This window comes from Bos javanicus, chromosome 7, assembly GCF_032452875.1.
Source record: "Bos javanicus breed banteng chromosome 7, ARS-OSU_banteng_1.0, whole genome shotgun sequence".
NCBI classification, from domain to species: domain Eukaryota; kingdom Metazoa; phylum Chordata; class Mammalia; order Artiodactyla; family Bovidae; genus Bos; species Bos javanicus.
The window spans coordinates 46,444,837-46,472,310 of record NC_083874.1 but is presented as its reverse complement, the minus strand read 5'-3'; the positions used below and the strand labels follow the sequence as shown (position 1 = coordinate 46,472,310).

The 27,474-nt window shown below is 50.3% G+C and overlaps 1 protein-coding gene across 1 annotated transcript; it reads left to right on the top strand.

The window, feature by feature from the left end:
* The first annotated feature begins 14,447 nt into the window (after positions 1–14,447).
* Positions 14,448–22,770, top strand: TIFAB (TIFA inhibitor). Its single transcript, XM_061423561.1, has 2 exons — positions 14,448–14,657; positions 16,807–22,770. The coding sequence occupies exons 1-2, from the start codon at positions 14,593–14,595 to the stop codon at positions 17,408–17,410; spliced, it is 669 nt and encodes a 222-aa protein (XP_061279545.1). The 5' UTR covers positions 14,448–14,592; the 3' UTR covers positions 17,411–22,770.
* The last annotated feature ends 4,704 nt before the right edge of the window (positions 22,771–27,474 follow it).

Here is a 27,474-nt window from a genome sequence, read left to right as displayed (position 1 = left end):
TGTGGCATGTGGGATCAAGCTCCCTAACCAGGAATCAAACCCAGGCCTCCCCTACACTGGAAACACACAGTTTTAGCCACTGGGCCACCAGGCAAGTCCTGGAACCATTGCTTTAGATCTGTGTTAAACCAACCAAACTTTCATTATGCCGGAAAGAGAAGAGAGAGAGGGAAAATGTAGAGAAAAACTTAGTGTGGGAAGTCTGGAGAAGACGAGATAGGACATCACCACTTTGCCTGTCTTCATCTAGGTTTTGGCAATCAATACAGTCACACTCTGATGCCTTACATGTGAAAGTCACTCAGTCATGACCAACTCTGCAACTCCATGCACTGCAGCCCCCCAGGCTCCTCTGGCCATGGGGATTCTCCAGGCAAGAATACTGGAGTGGGTTGCCATGCCCTCCTCCAGGGGATCTTCCCAATCCAGGGACCAAACCCAGGTCTCCCATATTGCAGGTAGATTCTCTACTAACTGAACCATCGGGGAAGCCCAAGAATATAGTGGGTAGCCTATCCCTTCTTCAGGGGATCTTCCTGACCCAGGAATTGAACTGGGGTCTCCTACATTGCAGGCAGATTCTTTACCAACAGAGCTACCAGGGAAACCCCGATGCCTTACATACCTGACCTCAATCTCATTTCCTCCTCCTCATTTCCTTCCTCGCTATTTCATCAGTGGGAAACCGAGGATTGGAGAGCTTACAGAACTTGCCCAAGTCCCTTGATTCATTAGTGGTGGATATGGGATTAGGATTCAGTCCACCTGACCCCCAAGCCACACTGCCTTCCAGAGACCCAGAATGCAGGTTCTCTGGGCATGGCACCATGCAGACTGTATGCGGAACCTTCCTTCTCTGGTGATCTCCCGCATTCTGGGGGCAGAGACTACTTTCTTTATGAGGGGCTGTGGCTTGGGGTACTCAATAGGACAGCAGAGACAGGAAAACAAGCTAAATGATGCCCCATCAACCCCAATAAACTTTGGGGCTTTGACAGGGTCAAGGGAGAGACTGGAGGGGAAGGGCCAGGGGGACCTGGAGGTAATGATTACGGCAGAACCTTGGCACACATGCTGAGGCTGAGGAAGCAGCAGCCTCCTCCTTCTCTGGTTTTCTGACGTCTGGCTCCCTTGAGCTTGAGTGAGGCTTTGTTCATGTATGTCCCCATCTTGAGATGCCCCTTCCTCCTCATTAACTTAGTCAACTCCTACTGGTTCTTCAAGATTGGCCCTGCCATCATCTCAAGGAAACCCTCCTAATCCCCCTAGGCTGGTCTTGGCACATTGCTGGGACTCCCCTGTCCTCATGCTTCCCTCCTGGGTCCTACTGGGTGGTACCTGTCTGAGAGTCTGTCTTCTGCATGCACCTGGACCTCCTTGAGGGCAGAGCTTGTCTTCATGTGCTTGATCACTGCAGAGCCTATCCAGGGCTGGGTGCAGAGGAGGCCAGTTTCCTTTGAGTCCTGCCTGCTCCTTGGGAAGAGGTCCAGGAGCCCCATGTGGAAATACACATCAATGAGCTGGCACTTGGCTCTAGACGCATGCCGGGGTAGTGTCCTGAGCGGGGAAGTCTGGCAAGCTTCTGTTCTGTGTGTGGAAACAACTGTTGGCCCCCATGGGCTCAGAGTACATGCATACACGGGGGTGGCCCAGGAGCCCCACAGCCTAGGGATCCTACTACCACCAAAGCCTTCACTCCCCAGAAGTTTCCAGGATCCATCTATTTGTCCCAGACTGAAATGCAGGTCACGTGGGGTCTGTCTTCCACTCCAAAGTGAGGTTTCTGTCTTTCACTGGTTTTGAAATTCCAATTTGTATTAAGCTGGTAAAGGAGAATTAAAAGCAGACAATTTAAATTTGCAACACAAAGCCACAGAAATTGCCAGAGGGCCTTCCCTTTGTTTTGGCAAAATCAGGCCACGTTGCACTCTGTATGTGTGGTGATGGCAGCTTCCCGAGGTGGCAATTGAGGCTCCCAGCCCCAAAGCTGGGCCAGGCTATTTTTCTTGGCACCAGACACCTCCCGTGATTTAGCATTCTTCCCAGGAAATTCGGGTCCTTCTTCAGCTCCTGATGACTATTCCAGATGCGGGAGGTAGCTTGAGGTGTAAGCGGCAGAGGGAGCAAGTTGACATTGAGCACAGGCCTCCCCCAGACGCCCTCTACCAGTGGCACTCTGCATCCTAGAGAGTAGTTTTCCCTGTGGGTATTATCCACCAGTGTGAAGAATCAGTCTTCTAGGAAGAGCTCTAAATTAGGAGCAAATCAAAAGTTTGGAAGTGCTTTGAACCTCTGGGTTTTGTGTGTCTCCTGCATCAGGGGTTCAGAACTCTGCTCATGGGCTCTGAGTCTGGGGTCCAAATCCGCAAAACACAGTGCTCGGTGGTGGCAGTCTGGCCGCAGGTTTATTTAGAAACCCAAGGTAGCAAAAACGTAACAGTGACAACAACCCTTACTCTTAAAATCTGCGACATCGGGAACACTGGGACAGTGCAGAGAGCAGGAGCACAGGACCCACTCACAGGCAGAAAACAGCCAGTGGTTCACGGATCTGCCCACTAACACCTCCCTGAGAGTTATCTTGTTAGAAAACAATCCACACTGCTGAGAGTGCAGCGTGTTATTTTAAATGAAGAGTATTTCTGTTAAACAATATAAAGATGGGAACGTGAAATTAATGAAACCTACAAGGTGAATTTGAATGCTTTTTGTTTTGCATTGTAGCCAAAGTAAAGTAACTTATTTTATTCAACCAAATATGGTCAAATACGATGAATTGTCACCGTCAACCATACATCTTGTTTTCAGATAACTATTTCAAAGAAAACTGGATAACCACATGAAGCTGGACTCTGGGCTCCTACAGTATCCAGTATATAAAAGTTACCTCAAGGACTTCCCTGGTGGTCCAGTCTTTTAAGAATCACCTGCCAATGAGGGGGACACGGGTTTGATCCCTGGTCCGGGAAGATTCCACATGCTTCAGAGCAATGAAGCCTGTGTGACACACGACCAAAGCCCATGCGTCCTAGAGACCATGCTCCGCGACAAGAGAAGCCACCTCAGTGAGAAGCCCACGCATCGCAGTGAAGAGTAACCTCAGCTTGACGCAACTAGAGAAAGCCTGTGAGCTGCAACGAAGATCCAGTGCAGCCAAAAATAAATAAAATAAACATCTGTGATGGTTAATTTAAAAAATAAAATTACCTCAAAATAAAGACCTAAATGGAATAACCCAAACTATACAACTCTTAGAGGATGAGCTTCATTACATTGGATTGGGCAATAACTTCTTGGAAGTGAAATGAAGCCGCTCAGTCGTGTCCGACTCTTCACGACCCCATGGACTGTAGCCAATCAGGCTCTTCCATCCATGGGATTTTCCAGGCAAGAGTACTGGAGTGGGTTGCCATTTCCTTCTCCAGAAGATCTGCCCCACCCAGGGATTGAACCCAGGTCTCCTGCATCGTAGGCAGATGCTTTTACCGTCTAAGCCACCAGGGAAGCCCAGGCAACAAAAGAAAAAACAGGTACATTGGACTACATCAAAATCTTAAATTTCTGTGCCTCAAAGGACACAACAGAGAGAAAAGGCAACCCATAGGATGGAAGAAAATATTTGTGTATTCCATATCTAACAAGGGGTTAATATCCAGAATCTGTAAAGAACTCCTATAACTTAATAACAAATAACCTGACTCAAAAATGGGCAAAGGACTTAAAGTAGCCATTTCTGCAAAGACAATAAATAAATGGACAACAGCATATCAAAGATATTCAACATCACTAATCGGGGAAATGCAAATCAAAACCACAATGATATATTCCCTCACCCCCATTAGAATAGCTACTATAAAATAAAAATAATAAAAACCACACAACAACAGAAAATAACAAGTGTTGTCAAGGAGGTGGAAAAATTGCAACCCTTCTGCACTGTTGGTAGGAATGTAAAATGGTGTGGCCGCTATGGAAAAACACTAGGGCAGATCCTCAACATATTAAACACAGAATTAACATATGATGCAGAAATTCCACTGCTTTATATATCCTAAAGAACTGAAAACAGGGTATCAAACAGGTATTTATGCATATTGTTCCCAGCAACATGGTTAACAACAGCCTAAAGTGGAAGCAACCCAAATGTCCATTGACAGATTAATAAGCAAAATGTGGTATATGCATACAGTGAACTATTATTCAGTCTTAAAATGAGTAAATTCAGACACATGCTACAACATGAGTGAACCTTAAAGATATTACGTCAAGTGACATATGCGGATCACACAAAAGGACAAATACTGTGTGATTCCCCTTATATGAGGTATCTAGAATAGTCCAACCCACAGAAACAAGTACAATGGTGGTTGCCAGGGGCTTGAGGGAAAGAGAAATGGAGTGTTGCTGTTTAATGGGTTTAAAGTTTCAGCTTTGCAAGATGAAAAGGTTCTGGAGATTGTACAAAAATGTGAATGTGCTTAACACCAGTGCACTGTGTACTTACGATGGCTAAAATGGGAAACTGCGTTCTGTGTGTTTGACCACAATTTAAAGAGAGAGAACTGTTTGCAGAGGAACATTTTTATCGTTGTTGTCGTTGTTTGTTTTCTTTGTCCTCCTGTTATCAGATCTACATGGAGTACTTCTAGGCACCAGGAACCGTCTAAATTGCCACACAGAGTTTTTTTCATGGTGTGTTAAAAATCTGCCTTTGAAGACATGCTAATTTCAGAATACGTTTTATTTCTAAAATTTAGGCAAAGTATTTATGCTAGGCTTTTACCTCACTTAATTAAAAACAAAAAGCCCCTGTTTGATGTGTGGTGTGCTGCGTTTAAGGCCATCTTTCCTGGCCAGACGCACTGTCTAAATGAGACCAAGCTGCGTTTCTTCAATATGGGTTCTTGACTGAGAAAGAAAGAAGCCCTTGGCAAAACCTTTTGACCAGGTGAAAGCGGAGCCCTCTCCAAAAGTTAAAGACACTGGCTATAGGGCCCGGGGGTTGCACAGGGATGATTATCCTCTTTCTACAGATGAGGACTCCGAGGCCCAGAGAGGAAAAGCAATGTGCTGCAAAGCATGTCCGCGGCAGAGTCAAGGCTGGGCTCCCAGATAGGGCTCCTTCCCTGCCCTCTGGCCCACAGCTGCTCCTTGGAGGCTCTGGGTGAAGCAGGAGGGGACAGCACTAGGCAGGATGCAAGACACGGCCTCCTTCTGCAAGCAGCCTAAGGGACAGTCCTGTAGCTCAGCGGGGAAAAAAGGAAGTAAAAGCAGAGGTAATTGCTAGGCTCTCTGGTACTGGCTCTAAGTGGCCTGACTGTCCCACCCCAAGGTGAGAGCCCAGAAAGCCTCAGAACTCCCAGACATCCTGTCCCGAGGGCCTGCCTCAGGCATTGGTCAGGGCTCCATTGTTGGATTTAGTGTTAAGGAAAACTGACATGTATTAAGAATCTTGAACAGTACATTCAGTTCAGTTCAGTTCAGTCGCTCAGTCGTGTCCGACTCTTTGCGACCCCATGCATCACAGCTCGCCAGGCCTCCCTGTCCATCACCAACTCCCGGAGTTCACGCAAACTCACATCCATCGAGTCAGTGATGCCATCCAGCCATCTCATCCTCTGCCGTCCCCTTCTCCTCCTGCCCCCAATCCCTCCCAGCGTCAGAGGGAGGGAATGCAGCAGGAATAAGCAACCGGGGCTGCCCCTCCCCTCCCCCATCCCCATAGCCATTCACTTCACCCAGCCCAGACCAGCCATCAGAAGGTTGGGACCCAAGGCCCAGGGAGGGGAAGGGTTTGCCCCTGGAAGCACAGGAGTTGAGCACAATGATCTGAAGATCAGATGTGAGCTTGAGAGGCAGCTCCACGTCCTGCTATATGGGTGATCTTGAGTTACTTAATTGTGCTTCTACATTCTCATTTGTGAATTAGGATTAATACTGGGACCTCTCTCACAAAGGCAGTGAGGATTAAATAAGACAGTTCACATGAGGGCTTAGCACAGGACACAGCATCTAGTCAGGACTCAGTGCTGACTTCGTTATTGTTTTAAAGTTCAAATGCACCATTACTTCTGTTGTTACCATTCGTGTTAGCCAAGTGCATAGAGCAAGGCGTGACAGAACCCCTCCAGTGGCTGGGTATCTGACTTCACCTCCCTCCATCAGGCACCTCCCCACCAGGTTCCACCTGGCCAGCTCGGAGTCATTCTGCACGAGTCAACACAGCGTCCCCTGGAGGAGGGCTGCCCCGGTCTCCCCACACTGGCTGTATAGATGTCCCTCCTGGGCTTCACGTTCTGTGCGTCCCTCACAGCATCATCTCTAGAAGTGACACATAATTGTTTTCTCACCTGACAACTCAGAGGGGGCAGAGCACACTTTGTCCTGATGGTCATGGAACTACCGCTCCATCCCTATCCAATGCCCTGAGCCCTTGCCTGCATGGGTGCTAAGTCGCTTCAGTCGTGTCTGACTCTTTATGACCCTAGAGGCCTGTAGCCCACCAGGCTCCTCAGTCCGTGGGATTCTCCAGGCAAGAATACTAGAGTGGGTTGCCCTGCCCTCCTCCAGGGGATCTTCCTGACTCAGGGATTGGACCCGTCTCCTGCATTGCAGGTGGATTCTTTACTGCTGAGCCACTGGGGAAGCCTGTCCTTGAGCACTTATTAAGTGCCAAGTGCTGGCCTGGGCTAAGTGTGGCGTCTTCATTTCCCCATGTGGTGGCCCTCCTTGAAGAGAATCATGACTGCTCCATCTTACAGATAAGGGAGCAGGCCTGGCCTCTCACCCTCGCCTTGCTGTGCACTGTTTGACCCTGGGCAGGTGGTTCGCCTTTCTGGGCCTGTCTGTCCCTGCACCTGCCATGTAACAGACCGCTGCTATGCTCTGTGTGGCCCCTGGCTTCCTGCTTTATCTCACGCTCAGAGTTGGTGTCCTCTCGTGAGATTTGCTAGAAATCCACCTTTGGGCCATTTCAGGGCATTCTGAGCCAGAGAAGCGTGGACCATCTTCCCCTTTCCCTCAGATCAGATCAGTCGCTCAGTCGTGTCCGACTCTTTGCAACCCCATGCATCGCAGCACACCAGGCCTCCCTGTCCATCACCAACTCCCGGAGTTCACGCAAACTCACATCCATCGAGTCAGTGATACCATCCAGCTATCTCATCCTCTGTCGTCCCCTTCTCCTCTTGCCCCCAATCCCTCCCAGCGTCAGAGTCTTTTCCGATGAGTCAACTCTTTGCATGAGGTGGCCAAAGTACTGGAGTTTCAGTTTTAGCATCATTCCTTCCAAAGAAATCCCAGGGCTGATCTCCTTCAGAATGGACTGGTTGGTTCTCCCTGCAGTCCAGGGGACTCTCAAGAGTCTTCTCCAACACCACAGTTCAAAAGCATCAATTCTTCGGCGCTCAGCCTTCTTCACAGTCCAACTCTCACATCCATACATGATCACAGGAAAAACCATAGCCTTGACTAGACGGAACCTTTGTTGGCAAAGTAATGTCTGTGCTTTTCAATATGCTATCTAGGTTGGTCATAACTTTCCTTCCAAGGAGTAAGCATCTTTTAATTTCATGGCTGCAGTCACCATCTGCAGTGATTTTGGAGCCCAAAAAATAAAGTCTGACACTGTTTCCACTGTTTCCCCATCTATTTCCCATGAAGTGGTGGGGCCGGATGCCATGATCTTCGTTTTCTGAATGTTGAGCTTTAAGCCAACTTTTTCACTCTCCACTTTTACTTTCATCAAGAGACTTTTGATTTCCTCTTCACTTTCTGCCGTAAGGGTGGTGTCATCTGCATATCTGAGGTTATTGATATTTCTCCCGGCAATCTTGATTCCAGCTTGTGTTTCTTCCAGTCCAGCGTTTCTCATGATGTACTCTGCATAGAAGTTAAATAAACAGGGTGACAATATACAGCCTCGACGAACTCCTTTTCCTATTTGGAACCAGTCTGTTGTTCCATGTCCAGTTCTAACTGTTGCTTCCTGACCTGCATACAGATTTCTCAAGAGGCAGATCAGGTGGTCTGGTATTCCCATCTCTTTCAGAATTTTCCACAGTTTATTGTGATACACACAGTCAAAGGCTTTGGCATAGTCAATAAAGCAGAAATAGATGTTTTTTCTGGAACTCTCTTGGTTTTTCCATGATCCAGCAGATGTTGACAATTTGATCTCTGGTTCCTCTGCCTTTTCTAAAACCAGCTTGAACATCAGGAAGTTCACCGTTCACATATTGCTGAGGCCTGGCTTGGAGAATTTTGAGCATTACTTTACTAGTGTGTGAGATGAGTGCAATTGTGCGGTAGTTTGAGCATTCTTTGGCATTGCCTTTCTTTGGGATTGGAATGAAAACTGACCTTTTCCAGTCCTGTGGCCACTGCTGAGTTTTCCAAATTTGCTGGCATATTGAGTGCAGCACTTTCACAGCATCATCTTTCAGGATTTGAAAGAGCTCAACTGGAATTCCATCGACTCCACTAGCTTTGTTCATAGTGATGCTTTCTAAGGCCCACTTGACTTCACATTCCAGGATGTCTGGCTCTAGGTGAGTGATCACACCATCGTGATTATCTTGGTCGTGAAGATCTTTTTTGTACAGTTCTTCTGTGTATTCTTGCCACCTCTTCTTGATATCTTCTGTTTCTGTTAGGTCCATACCATTTCTGTCCTTTATCGAGCTCATCTTTGCATGAAATGTTCCCTTGGTATCTCTGATTTTCTTGAAGACTAGCAGGCCCGTAAATGGCTCCCCTGGACTTGCACTGTCCACCCGGTCCGCCTAAAAGAGCCAGTCACTTGGGTTTTGGGATGCTGCCCCCTGGTGGCCAGAAGCTATAAGGACATGAGGTGGGGTGGAGGTTGGGGTTGGGGAGGTGGGGGTGGTGAGCAGCCCCATTGACTTGACGGGCTGAGTGCACTGCCAGCCAGACAGCTGGAGCACACACTTAGAGAAGGTAGGGCAGCTGGACCCCAGAGAACACCACGCATGAGGCACAATGGCTTCATGTTTAAGCTGGAGTGTAACAGACTGGGCCCAAATCCCGCTTCTGACATTCCCAGACCTGTGATCTTAATTAATCAACTAATTGCTGTGAACCTCAGCTTTGTCTGTATAATGAGTAGCCTTCTCCTCCTGGGTTAGAGCCATGTGCCCCTGCCATAACCTGGAGATTCTTTCTAGAGCATCCATTTTACTTCATTATCATTTAAAAATGGAATTTCTATTATATGTTCAACTCAAAAATCATGGTTGTTTTAAGCAAAACCTGAAGGCTTCTGAGAACCTGGGGTTCATACAGGCTGTAAGTTGGGTCTGCCAGCCCCTCTCCCCAGGATGCACCTTCACTGGACTCTGCTCCTCTACCAGCCCTCTCCACGTGCTTGGCATTTTGGACACATCTCATTTAGCCCTCATGCAGCAACAGATTATCCTCATTTTACAGGCCAGAATTCAGGTTCAGAGGGGTCGAGTAACTTGTTTGAGCGCACACAGTTGCCACAAGAAGGAGCCAAGCCTCAGACCCGAGTCTGACACCAGAGTCCTCTCCTGCCCACCACAGTAGGAGCCCTGGAAGGTGCCCTTCCGGCCCTGAGCTCTCCAAGGAGCACAACTAGGGACATTTGCTCACTAATGTACTCTCCCCAGGGCCACAGCACCAACTGAGGGAGGCCATCCTAGCCAAGGGGGCCCGAGCAGAGAGCAGTCAGCACTTCCACTTCCCCCACTCTCACCCTCCCTGGCTCTCACCCTGCCCCCCGGGGAAAGGCCAGACAGACGGTTACCAGCATGACTTCCTGCTGGCCCTCAGGAGATGTAGCCTGAGCAGTTCTTCCTTTAAAAAAATTTTTTTTATTTATTTGGCTGCACAGGGGTTTAGTTGCAGCATGTGAGATCTTGTTCCCTGACCAAGGACTGAACCCAGGACCCCTGCCCTGGGAGCACAGTCTTATCCACTCGACCACCAGGGAAGTCCCCAGTTCTTCCTCTTGTCCGATAAATTCCCTGGCTGTTTCAGTTCTCTGTCTTGCCAGGAACTGCTTTGAACGGAGTTACTGAGGAACTCAGGGGCCATGAGCAAGCTCTTCCACCCACTCTCCCGTGCCAGGGCTGGGATTGTGGACACAGCCTTTTTCTCACTGAAGTCTGTTTTCAGGGGGCAACGAGGAGAGGTGTCCCATGCCCCAGGAAAAAACTAAAGCATGGAGAGGGGGTAGGACTCAACGGAGGTCATACACCTAGGGACAGCACAGCCCCTTCCAGGTTTCTTCCTGGAGCCCATCTCTGCTGGCGGGAAGAAATACCTGAGCATCACCAAGACGGGAAGGCAGTGTGTGTGAGGAACCATGGGGAGGAAGCCATGGTTCAGAGACATGCAGCTGGCTGGTGGTCTGGACGAGGCAGACCTACAGGCTGAGAGGAAAGGCTCTGGAACGTGGCCAGCCACCTTCCACTCAGCAGGCTCAGTCCCAGGTGTGTCTGCAGACCTTAAAGCACCCCAGAGTGGCCATCTGGACTTCTGGTTATCCAACCATCCACCCGGGAGGTGAAGCTGTACTGAGGGTTATGGTGCCGGCAAGAGCCCTGAGTCTAGCCTGACTGCCTGCCCCTGGTCCCTCTCCCTCACAAGCCAATCAGCATGCCTGAAACGCTGCCATTGGAACCACTGCATTCAAGGAGGCTGCTGCGTGATGATGAAGACAGAGATCAGGGTGATGCTTCTACTAGCCAAGCAAAGCCAAAGGTTGCCAGCAAAGCTCAGCACTTGGGTGAGAGGCCAAGGACAGAGTCTCCCTTAAAAGAAACTAGTTCTGTTGAAACAGACTTGGACTTTTAGCCCCCAGGATTTTGAGACAATACATTTCTCTATTTGAGCCACCCCATTTGTGGTTCTTTGTTATGGCTGTCCCAGTAAACAAATATACCAGTGAGTACCTCTCCATAGAGATCATTCAACAGTCTGGCCTCTATCACCATAGGCTATTTTATCTGTTCTTGCATTTCATGTAATCATACTGTCTGTATCATTTGTGCCTGGTTTCTTTTGCTCTCCAAAATGGTCCTAAGATCCATCTCCATTGTTGTATGTATCACTGGCTCAGTCTCTTTTTTTACTGCTGTGTAGTGTTTCATTGTATACATATTATACAATTTGTTTATCCATTTCCTTTTTAATGGACCTTTGGGCTGTTTCCAGTTTGGGGTTAATAGGATAAAACTGCTATGAACATTCTTGTTCAGGTCTTTTGTGGCATATGTAGTGAGATTGTTTCTGCTGTTTTTCTCTTGTTGTTTTTTTTTTTTTTGACAGTTAAACTGTGGTGTTAGAGAAGACTCTTGAGAGTCCTTTGGACTGCAAGGAGATCAAACCAGTTAGTCATAAAGGAACTCAATCCTGAATATTCATTGGAAGGACCAATGCTGAAGCTGAAGCTGAATACTTTGGCCACCTGATGTGAAGAGCTGATTTATTGGAAAAGGCCCTGATGCTGGGAAAGATTGAAGGTAGAAGGAGAAAGGGATGACAGAGGATGAGATGGTTGGATGGCATCACAGACTCAATGGACATGAGTTTGAGCAAGCTCCAGGAGATGGTGGTGGACAGGGAGTCCTGATGTGCTGCAGTCCATGGGGTCACAAAGAGTCAGGCACAACTGAGTGACTGAACAACCTGTAGCTTAGCATGCCTAGTACTTTTTGTTGTTGTTCATCATAGAACACTGTTAATGAGAAGTTGTAGAGGCTCTGTATGATGTTAACTTGGTCTAGCAAGTATTTCTTTTTCTTCTAGAAGGCAGTTAGAGAAGAGAGATTGGGATCATCCGGGGCCAGGTTTCCACCTTCTTAAGACCTGGTCTAATTTAGTTTGTCCTTAATCCCCATGTACTGTACAGGGTCTCATTTGAAAGTCTGGGGGATTTTTCAGCAGGGTGCTCCTCTTCCCTGGTTGGACCTGACCTCCAAGAGACAGCCACACCCTCTGCTGAGCCTCTTAGCCTTTGAGCTCTTGCATTTATTTGGCTCCTTGGTTTCTCATTCCTCCTGCTTTGAGACCAGCAAGGCATCTTGAAGGTTGAACAGAATATGAGCTCACTTCTCTGCGTGCGCTTTTATCCAGGTGCTCAGCTTGAGAATTCCATGGACTGCACAGTCCATGGGGTCGCAAAGAGTCGGACACGACTGAGAGACTTTCACTTTCACTTGGCTTCTCAAGGGCTGAGTCCCCGTTTGTGCCTCCCCTGTCTGGGGAGATCCTTGAGAATCTCAGTGGCCACTCTTTGCTCAGCCTGAAGGCCTGGATCACTTTCAAACCAGCAAATGTCTCACAAGGAAGAGGGGTAGCAAGTCAGGCTTAAATAAATGGGCTTTCCTGGGACTTCCCTGGTTATCCAGGAGTTGGGACCTCCTTCCAATGCATAAGGTGTGAGTTCAATCACTGGTCCGAGAGCCAAGATTCCATATGCATCATGGCCAAAAAGAAGAAAACAGGCAGAACATAAAACAGAAGCAACATTGTAATAAATTCAATAAAGTCTTTAAAAATGGTCTGCATCAAAAATAAATCTTAAAAAAATTAAAGTAAATGGGCTTTTCTTCTCAGTGGGGTCCTGGACCCTCGAGTCTAGCTGCCTTGTTGCTCTCCAATATCTTCAAACAAATCTTAAAAAACCTACCACTTATAATTGCTCTTAGTGGAAGGTTAGTCTGTCACCACCTATTTCATGGTGGGAGTTGAAGTCTCATCATTGATTATTTGTCTCAGCTCCCATTCGTTGAGTTTGGCTCTGTGTTCCAGGTACCGTACCTAAGCTTTTTCATGCTTTTCAAAAAAGGAATCCTCAGAACAGACCATTGAGGTAGGTGCTATGGCTGTCCCCATTTCACAGGTGGAGAACCTGAGTCAGAAAAGGTGAAAAGATTTGCCCAGGATCAGGCAATCATAAAAAAGATACAGAACTTGAATCCAGATATAACTGACACCAAAGCCAACCTTTAACTGATAGACAACCAGCCTCTCCAGTCTAGCTTTGAGGTTAAGAGCTGGCTCTAGGGACTCCTTTCTCCATGAAGCCCTCCTAGAATACTCCAAGTGTCTCTCTCACCTCTGCTCTTCTATTGCAACGACTGTGTATGCCAAGATCCCCATGTGCTCCCACTGAGAATGTTGGCACCCTGGGTATCCTGAAGGTACAGTCCCTGAGGGCGGGCCTCACACACGCCTGGCACAGCCGATGCAGACTGGGGCTCAGAGAGGGAGAGTGCATGGAGGAGATGGAGTACAGAGGGAGAGCTTGTTCATTCCTGGGGCAGGTACAGTTCCGGGAGAGCACGTGGAGGAGGTGGAGTACAGGGGGAGAGCTTGTTCATTCCTGGGGCAGGTACAGTTCCCATCTCTGGGCAAGCCCCAGTGGTTGTGTCACAGGCTGGGGCAGGCAGGGATGGATGATTGTTTTCAGAGCTCTCTGTTTCTCCTTCCTACAAATGAAGCAAACAACTTGCTGAGAATAGAGGGTGCAGGCTAGGAATCCTGAATAGTACCCACAGAGACTTAGCCCCAGTGTGCGGCCTGCTGAAATCTCTGGGGCCACAAGGGTAACATGAGGAGGAAGTGAGCAGTGGGCCTGGGGGTCAAGGAGGCCGATTGGAGAGGCACCCGCTGGCTGATAGGAGTGGCCCAGACTACAACACTCACCTGTATAATCTCCAAGAATCCTCAGGATAGCCAGGGTTTGATGGGGAAAAAGTGAAAGGATGATGTTGTTTACTTGTTCTGGGACCTTGGGCCCCTTGTTCGCCCCCTGTATAAGATGGGCCCATGTCTCTTGCCAGCTTAGCTGGTCTGTGGGTACAATGGAAGGAAGGCCACACTGGCAGACTAGGTAGAACTGCACCAACTGAAGGGTTACACTGTAGTAACGCTGGGTCACTTCCAGGATGGCCAGCCCCCACAGCACTGGGCACACGTCCATCTTGGTCTGGTCCAGGCCGCTCCCAAAGGCCAGCGGGACTGACTCCAGATGGGTGGACATAGGGGGGGCCCTCCTGCTGTCCTACTGTGGGAGAGGCCACCTGCTGTGAGCAGCTGTTTTCCCCTTCCCTGGAGGCCCTGTCCTTTCCTGAGACGCTCAGTGGACTACCATGTCCCTCGCAGCTCCCTCGGCCACCACCAGTCCAGCCACAGTGGCCTCCTCACAGCCTCCCACATGCAGTGGGGATGCCCCTCACTGGCCATCTGTCCAAAAGGGCTCCCCTTTCTAACAGGTCTGGGATGCCTTCCCCCTGTCAACACCCCACACCTGCCAGGGGAGAAGAGGAACTCAGCTGACACCCTGGAAACATTCTCAAGGTCCTCGGGCCTGCCGAGATGAAACCCAGGAAGGAACTCAGTGGCCTCTCCTAGCCACAGTCCCATGGGGTTTTCAACCTCTTGGCAGCAGGGTTGCACTTCTGCAATAAGAAATTACACTTCCAGTTTCTCTCCTAAAGGGAAAAAGGAAGAGAGCAACAAAGTCGATGGGCATGGTGACGCATCACCTCCCCAAACCACAGTTGTCATCGCCATCCCCAGGCCTGCCCAGCCCAGACTCACATGCCCCCCAACCTCGGGGAGCTCACAGCTGCTGTCCCAGAGCTAGATGCACCCCAGGAAGTAAGGTAGGTGGAGATCAGAGGGGCTTGAACTTAAACTTGAGGGCGGCGGGGCAGGGAGCAGGGCCCCTGCAGGGTGCTCGCCAGGCACATACCCTAGAATAACTGGAAACAGGAGAAGAGCTCTGCAAGGCCAGGGGGATTGCTATGGGCTCTGGAGTTCCCAGCGAAGCAGAGTAAGGTCACAGGAACAGTGGTGAACCCTTCTTTCCAAGGGATTCTCTTAGGGTCCCTAGGCCATGGAATTGGTTCCTAGAAGTGAACCCCAAGTTTCTGGCCAGGCCTGAGGACTTGGACGTCCAGCTCAGCTGTTCTTGTACTTATATAAATGAAAGTAAATAGGGCCGGTGTACACACACCTGAGGGAGAGGCTTTCTGCAGGAATACTGGGGCCAGACAGGGAATGTGAATGGGGTGTGTGGGGGCGGTGTGTGTGTATGCATGAGGGAAAATGGGGTTTCTTAAGGGCTCACCACTCACTGTCAGACTGAGAGGCTCTCACCATTACTTCACCAAAAGACAGGGGGTCCAGAGTGTGTAGGGGACTGAAGCCTGTCCCACAGCTTTTAAGGACCAGACTCACATGGGGTTGCTCTGGACTTGATTTCACATGATTTTCATGTGTGTGAGCCTCTTCTCAGTTAGCTATTTGGCAAATGTGCCTCCAGACACTTGCTGTCGCCTGGTCCTGTCTGTACTGGGCAGTGGGACTCAGGGCGTGGAGGCAATTCTACCCTCAGGAGGTCTCAGGAACGACAGAGAAGATGGGACAAGGACCCACATCACTGATACACAATGGAAAGGGGGCAGCCCCGGGGGAGTCTTCTTGTTTGAGGGTCAGAGTGTAAACAGAGGAAAAGAGCTGCATGGGAGAGGTCACATATGAACCAGGCCTTTAAAGATAAGCAGTTTGGGATGGAAGATGCGTTTTCAGGAAAGAAAGTACTGTAAGCAAAAGCCTGGAGCTAGAAAAAGCATACAGTTAGCTATTCAGATCCACTCAGCCCTCAGTTCCTGCAGAAGGTGGTGGCAGGTCCTGGGCCATCTGGGGTTGGTACACATGCCAAGGAGTTTATGTTCCTCAGCTCCATGGGGGAACAGAGACTCCCTGCATGTTCCAGTTAGATTCTGAAGGACAAATTTCTGGCAATGAAGTTGCTGGGGCAAGGGACGTGTGCATTGCACATGGGTATGGCCAGTCGACCTCCAGGGAGCCCCTATCAGTTCTGAGAGAGATCTCAGCTCTTGCCAAGTGCATCCTCAGGACCCGTCTTCTGCCCTAGGCAGTGAGGAGCAGATGTTCGCAGCATTAGCATCCATAGGAGCACTTGGAATGTGCTTGTTGCTGCTGTTCAGGCGCTCAGTCCTGTCCAACTCTTTGAGATCTCGTGGACTGCAGCACTTCAGGCTTCCCTGTCCTTCACCAATTCCCGGAGCCTGCTTAAACTCACATCCATTGACTCAGTGATGCCACCCAACCATCTCGTCCTCTGGAATGTGCTAGGTGTCTTTGTTCTTCCTTGGTGTGTCCAGGCAGCCTTTCCCATCTCCCAGGAGCGGGCAGGGCTTCCCTCTTCTGGGTCCCTCCTTAATGCTGGGAACTGGAAGCCCCTTCTCCTTATGCAGCTGGGTGCTCCTGTTGATTTGCTCGTCCTAGCAGCTGGTCAGTGCCCGGCTCAGAGGAGGGCTCAGCAAGCGTTTGTCATGTGACTGTCGGATACAAGGAAGGTGGATCCTGTCTTCCATTCTTCCTTTCCCAGGAAGCCAGGCAAATTGTCCCCAAATGCCAATATGCCACCAAAACCCCACCACACAGGCTGGTGTGCCTTGGACTTTGCAAAGACAAGGATGGATGTACCTATGTTATGTTAAAGAGAACTAAAATTTAGAGAGTGAGTGGCATTTCCCACTAACTCACAGAGTGTGTTAGGGATGAAGTTGAGGCTAGAAACAGTGGGCCTGAGCTTCACCAGCTCTGCCCATGGCTGCAGCCTGGCTGGAGCAGAGTGACCACATCCACGTTCAGTGCCCGGCTCTGCTTGGCTGGAGGTGACCAGGGATCCCTGAGGGCAGCAAGCATGTCTAGGCTCAAGGAGTCACAGAGGGAGTGACTGCCACCACTCAGGCCTGTGCATCTGTGTTCCATCTTTCCCAGGCTCCTGTCCATGGAGAGGCCCCTCACAGTCCTTCGGGTGAGCCTGCACCACCCCACGCCGGGCTCTGCCACCTTTGCTTATGTCCCTCCTCAGCTGGAACACGACGCCAGCCCACTGCTGGTGGGCAGGGGCCCGGACGCCCACCTCCGGCTGCAGCTCCCTCGCCTCTCCCGCCAGCACCTGTCACTGGAGCCCTACCTGGAGAAGGGCGGCACCCGGCTGGCCTTCAGCTTGAAGGCCCTGAGCCGCAAGGGCAGCGTGTGGGTCAACGGACTGACGCTGAGGTTCCTGGAGCAGGTGACCCTGGGTGCCGTCAACAGAGTGGCCTTCTCTGGCATCCAGATGGTGGTCCGCATCGAGGGAGGCACCTCCCTGGAGGCCTTTGTCTGCTGCTTCCATCTCAGCCCCTCGCCTCTGATTTACAGGCTCCGCGCTGAGGAGACGGACGAACGGGAAAGCGTGCCCCAGGAGCAGCCTCCCCCAGGTGCTGGGCATGGGGCTCCAGATCACCTGGGGTTTCTCCACAGCCCTCTCCAGCCCAGCCCTGGAGGAGTGCCAGAAATACCGCTCCAGAGGGAGCCCCTAGACGGTTCGCTCAGCTAGCCCCGCCGGCCACCCTGGAGCACGCCTTGGCTGAAACAGGACTTGAAATATTCAAGCTACATCATGCCAGGTTGACAGGCCAGGCCCACATAATAATGAACTGATTCTGCAAACATGAATGGCCGGGGGTGAGGGGAGCGCCCGCCATGGCCACAGCTATGCGAGGTAACAGGAACTTCATATACTTTTAAAGGCCCTGAGGGATTCTGGGAGCCTCCCTCAGTGTTTCCCCACATTTCCCCCTCTCCTCTGACTAGGAGTTACTTTATGTCGCTAATTTTGTGTGCTGTTTAAGAGTTGGAGTTTGAGGTTGCACCAGGAATGCAGGGACACATGTAACAATTACGTTTGTGGTAGCTCGGGGTTACCTTGGGCTTTCAAATACCCACAGGCTCTCGGGGCTTAGGGAAGCCTGTGTTTAATAAACTGCAAGTATTTCATTAAGCTGGCATGCCCGACAGGATTCCCTGATCCCCCAGATGGGCCGCATGCACGCCACGTCGTCACGCAGGGGTGGGGGTGGGAAATAGAGAAGAGGTGTAAGAGGAAATTGGAGAGGTGGGGGCTCACATCTCTGGAAAGAACGAAGGTCGAGTCCAGGGTTTCCTGGGGATGGGGAGCTGGGGGCTGGGCCTGCTTGGGAATTCACTGTCAGTGTAACTGCCTCATCCTCATGGTCCCTCACTCTCACCTGTGGATCGAAGTCTTGGAGGACCAGAGAGCAGAGGTCTTCAGGGGAAGGTGGCTTCACACAGCAGTGGGCTCTTCCAGGACTAACTCTATGAGAAGGCAAGGTGGGAGGTTTTGGTAGAATGCAGTGCAGCGGTTACTTCACTCAAGGGTGGCTCATGTGCCCATGTGGGTGGACTAGCAGGGGATCAAGCATGGGCTCATTTTCTCAGCGAATGTTGGGAAGCAAGTGCTGGGGAGCAGAGCATAAGCAGCCACACTCCATGCCATGGGGATGGGGAGTGTGGTTTAGAAACCATGTTCACCTGTGTAATGAAAGGAGGGGCCTCAGACCCAGATGGTTGCCATCAGCCTAGACCCTGCTCTGTGATATCCAAGGCCCTGAAGCTGCCCATTGGCTGGCTCACATTCCAAGTCTGTAACCACCTTCAACAAGGTTTTCAACATTCTCCACTTCCTGCCCAAGAAGAGAGATCCTTTTGCACCCAGGCTGCAAGGAATTTCCACTGCACTGCCAGGTCTGACATCGTCTCCTTGGGAAAGATAGCAGTGGGCAGGACCCAGGCTGCTCTGACTTGGGAAGATTCTATTTTACAGGGAGTGAGGCAGATACACTCAAGTCACACCCACAAAGCAGGAGAGGATGAGTGGTGTAAGAGAAAGGGGCTGTCCAAAGCTGTGAATGGCCCAGGGGGCTCGCAAAGCAGTCCTTCACTCAGTCATTCATCAGACTTTCACCAAGCACCTACCTTGTGTCAGATGCTGTGCAAAGCCCCAGGAACCAGCGATGAACAGGCTGACCAAGCCCCTGCCCTCAAGGAGTTTACAGGGGACTCAGTAAAGACATGCATTCTGGAGTTAACTCACTGTAGGCAATGCTAGAGACATCGTGTTTTCTCTCTCTTCACACTGGGGTTATTAACCTCAGCTCTACGCTTAAGTGACCGTGTCTGGTGAGTACTTGCTATGTGCTCAGCACTCTGCTAGGTGCTATGTGCATTCCCCCATTCAATCTTCACAACACCCAGACAGACACACTGTACAAATGAGGAAGCTGAGGCTCAGGAAGGTGAAATATCTTGCTCAACATCACGCCACTCACAAGCTATGTGATCTCAGGCAAATGACTTAGCCTACTTTTGTCTCTCCATTTATCCTGGAAAATGGGTAAGATGATAGCACCTCCCTGCTGGAGCTGTTGCGAAGGTGTTAGGAGGTGGCATGCATAAAGCCTTTAGGGCAGCACCGGGCACACAGTGGGCGCTCAGTAAGCATTAGCTTCTATTGCGAGACCCGAGAGAGGGCAACATAGGTGCTGACCCGGGGCTCACTTAAATAGGTACATGGAGTGGGAGAAATTTGGGAGCTGGGCAGACTGGCGCCAGAGCCTGAGGACTTATCCATATTCTGCGATTCCCTAGTGAAAAATTTTGTCTTAGCCATGGACTAGTGGGCAGTCAGGACTGGGTTGACTATCATAAATGTTGGCACCAGAAGGCCCACTCTTTGGAGTTTGTAGAATGGGAAACACAAGGGTCAAGGCTGGTGAGCAGCAGAAGCCATGTGTGGTGTGGTCTGACGAAGCCCACTGTTTTGGAGCTGCCTTTATTTTTTACACAACAATCCCTCTGGAGACCAAAGTGTCCCTCAAACTATGCATTAGGGAGCAGCAGCCCCTCTTGTGCAGAACTGAGAAGCCACTGCCTGGAGACTGAACATCAAAGGCGGAAGAAGAGCAGAAGCTGGCTGGTGGCTCCCCAGAGGCCCCAGGGTGCAGCTCCCCTGCTCCACCAAGGAACCTTTGCTGAACATGGAGAGTCCTCTGCCCTCCAGGAAGAAGTGAACCCATGGCAGCTGGGGGCCTAGCAGAGTCCCCCTGCCTCCTCCCTTCAGGAGTTTCTGAATTGTAGTGAAGTCCGTGAGGCCCTCTGGGCCCCAGTACAGATGACACAGCAGGCCGGAGGAGGGCAAGACCAGAGACAGGGTGGAAGGGAGCCAAGAAACACGCAGCTTGTTGTTTTCAGACCCCACCTGTTCGTGAAGTCCCTTCCAGAAACTGCCTGCCTCCTAGCATGTTTCCAAGACAGCAAAGCTCCACTCCATGCAAGCCTCCACTTTTCTTGGGTAGAAACCATTTCAATCACTAGAGCCCGACACCCACCCCCTTTCTCATCTAGCTATCTAAGCTAGCTATCTCATCCAACTAGTTAGAGCTATCAGGTTGGCTTCAGGCCCTGGTCCATGAACGTGATACCCCTTCTCTTTGCTGCTCAGACTGAGCAGGGTGGTGAGTCCCTCTCAACAGTGTCCTCTGCATTCTCTCATCTTCCATACACAGGGCAGCCCACATGGCTCAGAGGCATGCATGAGCGTGCGCGCGCACACACACACACACACTCACACTGTGCTGGGTCCAAGCTGGGGCTCTGCAGTCAGGCTGTTGTCTGGGTGAGAATTCTTGCTCCACACTTACCACCGCTGTGATCGTGAACAAGTGACTGAATCGCCTGGTACCTCAGTTTCTTTTTCTGTAAGATGGGGAAAATGACAGCTCTGAGAAGGTAAAGTGAGGCACAGCATACAAAGCACCTAGGGCAGTGTCTGGCACACAGGAAGTGCTCGATAAGATGGCTTTCAACGTTCGATCTAGTGAAATGAATGGAATGCATGTGGAACCATGGACTCAGCTTACACACACACACACACACACACACACACACACACAAAGTGCTACATCAATTACATTCAGGTGTATCCCAGAGTGCTACAATTCTCTAAGACATCTGGAAATTTAGAAATAATTCCTTGTGCCCTTTCAGGCACTGTAACCCCTACATTCCTCTGCTTTTCCAAAAATGAGAGTCTCCTCAACCCATCTGTGAGTCACTGCGCCGCCTCGAGGAGGGATGACACAAGAGGGAGCAGAAGTCTCCATAAACAGCCCCAGGGTGGGGCTCCGTGCCATGAAGAAGCCTGGGACGTTGTCGTGGCAGCAAATGCAGCAGACAGTGTGGTCCTGGCCATGGCCCAGCACGGCCATTCCCTCCCAGCAGCAGAGTGCTGTGCCCACGGAGTCCACAGCTCTCTCTCCTGTGAGAGCCCAAGCTCCGTGCAGACAAGAACCCTGGGTTGTTGCTGCTGATTTCCTGATGGCCATCATAGAGCCAGGCAGGGAGGTGTGGGCAGACAGGCAGACGTGGTCAGGAAAGCAGTCACCTTGACGGTGCTAGGGCTTGAGCCTCTCAGGGCCAGGGAGGGCAGGCCCAAGGCCTGCAGTGGGTAGGGCTGGGGCAGGAAGGCCACAAAGCTGAGAGCAGACAGTAAGTCTCACCTGCGAGGCTGGTGAGAGGGTCTGCCTTGGGCAGCTCAGACCCTCTGGCTGGGACAGGACAAGGCTGGATCTTCTGCCTAGTTCTTGAGCCTCTGTGCCCAAACTTAACCCAGACTCTGGGTTGTTGGAACTCTGTGTGATGACTACAAAGAAGGTTGACTGATTTGACAGGGCCCCAGATCACCAGCAGATAGCTCTCAGTTAGCACTTCCTGCCCCAAACAGGGCATGTGGGTGCCCCCAGGAGACACCCTGGGTGGGCACCCAACCACCGCACCATAGCAGTCAGGGGTTGGGCAGGCTGGATTGAGTCTGGGCCTGGGGTCCACACAGACCTCCTTCCCCAAACATACACTAGGAAACACGGCCTCCCTGAAGCAAGACTCCTCACGGGCCAGATTGTGTCATAAAGAGATTCCCTGTAATGTGTGTGTGTGTGTGTGTGTGTGTCTGAGTGTGTGTTAGTTGCTCAGTCGTACCCAACTCTTTGTGACCCCATGGACTCTAGTCTTCCAGGCTCCTCTGTCCATGGAGAGTCTCCAGGCAAGAACACTGGAGTGGGTTGCCAGTTCCTTCTTCAGGGGATCTTCCTGATCCAGGGATGGAACCCGGGTCTCCCATATTGCAGGCAGATTCTTTACCATCTGAGTCAGGGAAGCCTCCTAAGATCTTTCCCTGCTGGAGGCATCTACGTTGTCAAGGGAAGAATTGGGGAGGGCAGGGCTTTCCAGTGGTAACCTTACCCATTAAAGGTTCCACAGTAGGCCAATCAAGGAAACAGCTCCTTTTCCCTTCCAATGGACGATGACTTCGTAAATGTGTGAAGTAAGACAGGGCAGGGGGCTAGGTCAAGCTTGCCATGTGACCAGAGAGAGTTGAGACAGGACCTGAGAATGGCTTCTTCCCACAGCAGCCTACCAAGCGGCCAGGCTGTCCTGTAGGCAGCAAACAGACGTGCTGAACAAATAAGCTCCATGCCGCTGGAATGGCTTGTTGTCACCTCCATGACCTTTGGCGGTGCTGATGCTGCCATCAGGTTAGCTGGGCTCTGAATCGCTGAGGCCCCTCTACCTGCTCAGCACTCACCCCGTGCCCCAGGCAGGCACCAACCGCACCAGGCCCCCAAGCCAGGCAAGGCTTTGGGGCGAGGAGTAAACTAAGCTGGCTCCTCCACCTTTAGGAGGAGACTTCGAAGTTAATAAACTCTGTTCACATTGCAGGTTGTGGTCCCTCTTACCTTGAAAGTGAACTCACAGGCGGATTAAAGTGAAATAAAATCTACCATTTGAGTTCCATTCTCAGCTGATTGGAAACATGCGTTACCTCCCCGTGACCGGGCCGTGAGAAGGGAAGTTATTATCTTTCTTTAGAGTTTGTAAACTCTTTATGGCTGAGGCAGCTTTAATCCTGCAGCGGGGGGGGGGGGGGGGGGGAGTGATCCGGGAATAAATTGCTCTCATTTACCTTTGTTTTCCAATCATACGCTCCAGTGGGAACAAAACATCCTAAGTGAATGGATGGGGGGAGCCAGGTGATCCTCGACAGAAGAGTTTAATTATTTTCTTCTTTACGCACGTGAGTTGAAAGGGCTTTATATTGCCATTTGGCAAGGGGGGCTTGAGCCACAAAAATGTGTGTTCCTGCAGCAATGTCAGCACAATCGAGCTGTTCCTATCTCTGCCTCCATTTCCCCACGATGCCAGCTTGTTTAAGGGGCTCAGTGCCAGTCACTGGGGAACAAGAAAGAAGAGATCCGAGAAAGGGCACTTATGAGTCAAAATCAAACCACAATCCGGGAGGGAGGGAGAAACCGTGGGATCTGGAGCTGTGGAGGGGGCTTTCCTTCCCCCTCTGATGGTCCTCTGATCCCCTCGGTGTTACCTGACACAGAGCTTACATAGAGCAGGTACTGGGCAACGCCGTCAGGACGCCCCGGCTCTGAGCCAAGTGCTCCAACTGCTGCAAGGAACCCCAGCTGGGCTGTCTGCCTCACTTTCCTTTAAAGATGTGGGGGCAGGGGGTAGCGGGTGGGGAATCTTCAGAATAAAAGCAGAGACAGGGGCCTTTGGAGAGAAAGCTCAGCTAGGCAGCCAGCCACAGGGTTTCCGTAATTGCTTCTCTGAGGGATGAGGATGCTGTGATATTCTTTCATTCGTTGGCCTCTTGCTCACATGGGCTGGGAAGATGGACCCTTATGTTCACCTTGCTTGTGGGGGAGGTGGGGAGAGAGTGCTAGGGATGGTATCAGTCAGGATCCAGTCAAGAAAATATTAACAAAAAACAAAAAACACTCTTGAGTATTTAAAAGAATTGAATCAGGACATTGGGCACACGGGGAGTGGAATGGCCAAAATGCCACATAGGCACTGCAGTTCAGAGATCAACAGGAACAGGAAGTGCTACTGCTGCTAGCCCCCATCCTGGGGCTGCATGGTCACCTGCAAGAGACCGTGTTACAAGAGAGGGTGCCGTGCAGCACGGAGCTAGAACTGCACGAGAAGCTGGGAACTTGGAGACAGAAGTTGTCCAGAGGAAGCTGAAGCCCCCGCCAGATACTCTTCCCCAAGGTGTCCAGAGAAAGTGCAAAGCATGCGGGCTTCTCCCTCTCCTATGGGAGACCAGAGGCTAATGAGTAGCCTAGGATTTGCAGCCTGAAGGGTCCGCTCCCCTGCAGGACAGAGCAGAGGAGGGAAGGGGGAGCAAGAAAGCTCGATCAAGGAGTGTACCCATCACAGTTCCCTCAGCCCCCCACCCCGAAGCCCTAGTGAAAGTGAGAGTGTTAGTCACTCAGTCGTGTCCAACTTTGCAATCCCATGGACGCCCACCAGGCTCCTCTGTTCGTAGAATTCTCCAGGCAAGAATACTGGAGTGGGTAACCATTCCTTTCTCCAGGGGGATCTTCCCAACCCAGGGATCGAACGTGGGTCTCCCCCTTTGCAGGCAGATTCTTTACTATGTGAGCCACCAGGGAAGCCCTAGAGCCCTAGGGTGGCCACCAAAAATGGAGAGGAGATGGGGGTGGGGGCACAGCACAGAGGGCTCCCAGGAACATCTTGAAGGCAACTGGCAAATACAAATCCCCCTCCACCACTGTCACCCCAACGTGTGTGACCTTCAGAGTCTGCAAGAAAGGAACGTGGAAAGCACAAAGGACATGTCCAGGGCAACAGATGTGGCCTGGCTTGGAGCACACAGTCCTGCCGGGGTGTCTGGTTTGACATGCCCCTCCTCTCCCACCTGAGAGGCAGGGCAGTAGAGCAGGGTCCAGATCCCCACGCCCTCCACTTACTGACCCTGAAACTGCCTTCCTTCCCCAGGCCATTTTCCTTCATGTATAACGTGGGGACACTATTGGTACCTACTCCACCTCTGTGAAGACTGATACACAGTCTGTACAAGATCTCACACCTTCCTTGGAAATGCTCAGTAAATGCCAGCCATTTCTTATTCAACATGAACCACCACTGATCCCTAAACATTCTTCCCTCCCAAAAGCCTCCTTGACTTTTCTCCACAAAAAGCCAGCTCCCTCCCAGTTCCAAGACAGTGTTGGGACACTCAGAGGGGATTTCCAGGTGAGATCCACTGAACAAAAGGTATTTCCTCAGCAGGGCATGTGTACTTGCTGTGTACATGCTGGCACCACCCCCAGCAGAGCCCTGACAGCAACTGTCTGCAGATCAAACAGCCATCTGGCACACAGTAGGTCCTTGGTAAGTGCCTTTAAACTTCAAGAATTTGCATGGGGTAAAAGTAGACTTTTAGGGAATGAGGCTTTGAGAAACAGGTCAAACCACAACAAAGATGCTGGTTAAAAGGTTAACATGCATTTTAACAACTAATTGATCAGAATGAGAAGAGTCCAACAGGTTTTTCTGTTTCTAGAAGCGTCTGTGGTGCAAAGAGACCACTAAGCCTTTTGCTTCTCGGAAACATACACATACAGTGCAGGGCTCCCACGCTGGAGCTCTGACCCAGGAACCCTGGAAGCAGGCAAGCTGGACGCTTGACGTTGGAGGCTTCCAGAACCAGTGCTGGGCCTCATTACTGAGGAACACATGGTCCCCTGTGGCACTTGCTGGAGGCTAGAGAGGGAAGCTAGTCGTCAGGGGGCTTCATCTTTCGGTTTTACATTCCTCTTCCCCTGGGTCTGCGGTTGCTGTGCAGACTTCAAGCTGCATCATCAGGAAAGCCTCCTGTGGTCTGACTTCTCCTTCCCCAACACACACACACACACACGCACGCACGCACATATACTCACACGCATACGCCTGCCTCTGGGCTTTGTCAAGAGCTTCAGGTAATGTGTTGGTTAGAAAACTGAGGGGGTGATGATGAGTTGTGAGTTTTGCTCCTTTCAGTTAAAGAAAGAGAAAATGCCTTCACTTGAGAGTCTCAGCATGCTTTACAAACTAGAGTGGATGTTTTGGCTCAGTTCAGGAGAAATTGAGAAGCCAAGGAGATCTCGTAAGAGGAATGGTAGGGGACATTCAGAAAAGATCATAGTGTTCTGGATAACGAAATGCTGTACGCCCTGGATCGGAGAAGGCAATGGGACCCCACTCCAGTACTCTTGCCTGGAAAATCCCATGGACAGAGGAGCCTGGTAGGCTGCAGTCCATGGGGTCGCTAAGAGTCGGGCACGACTGAGTGACTTCACTTTCACTTTTCACTTTCATGCATTGGAGAAGGAAATGGCAACCCACTCCAATGTTCTTGCCTGGAGAATCCCAGGGACAGGGGAGCCTGGTGGGCTGCCGGTCTATGGGGTCGCACAGAGTCAGATACGACTGAAGCGACTTAGCAGCAGCAGTACACCCTGGATACGTGGTCCTGGGAATGCTGAAGAGCTAAGTCTGATGGAGAAAGCAGTGGGTTGAGAGGAGGACTTTCACTGTGGCCGTTAGAGTCACCAAAAGCTCCACATGCCTCACTTTGCCAATCTCAACAATCGGGGATGTGCTGGTTAATGTTCAACAATCGGCTCTCTGAGTGGTTCGTGAAGTCTGGGTATAGTGTTGACCACTCTCTGATTTCCATGGCGTACATTCTCCAACTGTGGTCAGTTTCAAGGTATCAAGATAACATCACTGAACTTGAATTTGGAAAGAGATGCACAGTGAGCACACCCTTTCATAGAATTTCCATCATACAGATACAATTTACAAGAGCATAGGTATACTAAAATACAGTAAAATAATTAGGAAGCTGAGTTTTCATTATTTATTAACTTTGTATATAATATGGTTTATTTAACTGTGAGTTCATACAATTGAATTTTTAATAGTGACTTGTGTAACAATTATCTCTTGGAAGACAGCATGAGACAGCTCCAGCACACCATTGTGTGAAAAAAGTGCCAGCCTCTTGTGCTCAACTGTGGGCCAGAGACACAAAATAACTGATGTGAAAACGCCTTGGAAATAAAGGTGCTACTGTACAAAAGCCGTAGAGGGGTTAGAGTAACTATTCTAAGAAAGTCGTACAATGCTTTGGTACTTAAAAGCATGAATGTTTGAAAACACAACAAAGAAAAAAAGGTAACATAGAGATAGATGCTTCTACTATAGCTACACCCACAGATATATCAATAAAAAATCAGTAAAATGCAGGTTGTAAAGACAGGTTAAAAAATACAAGAGCAAAACTTTAATATCTGTTCATTGATTTAAAATGTGTAGTTTCTGTACAGCACTGTTGGATTCTGTGTGAGAGTCAAAGAAATAATCTAAACAGAAAGAATGAAGGATTTAGATACAGCTGCCCCCCCCAAAAAAAGTGAATGTGTGTTTAGATTTAAAACATTAGATATTCAAAATAATCTTATGAAGATGTTAAACCATTCCATGCAACAGATTAAGAAACCAAGGCTAAGAGAGGAGATGCATGCCCAAGTGACTTCAGCTGGTCAGTGAGGGAGCCAGCATCTGATTTCTTCTAGATCCTTACTCTTCTCCCCACCCCCTTCCTCCATGTACACTCATTGCTGCTGCTGCTGCTGCTGCTAAGTCGCTTCAGTCATGTCCGACTCTGTGCAACCCCAT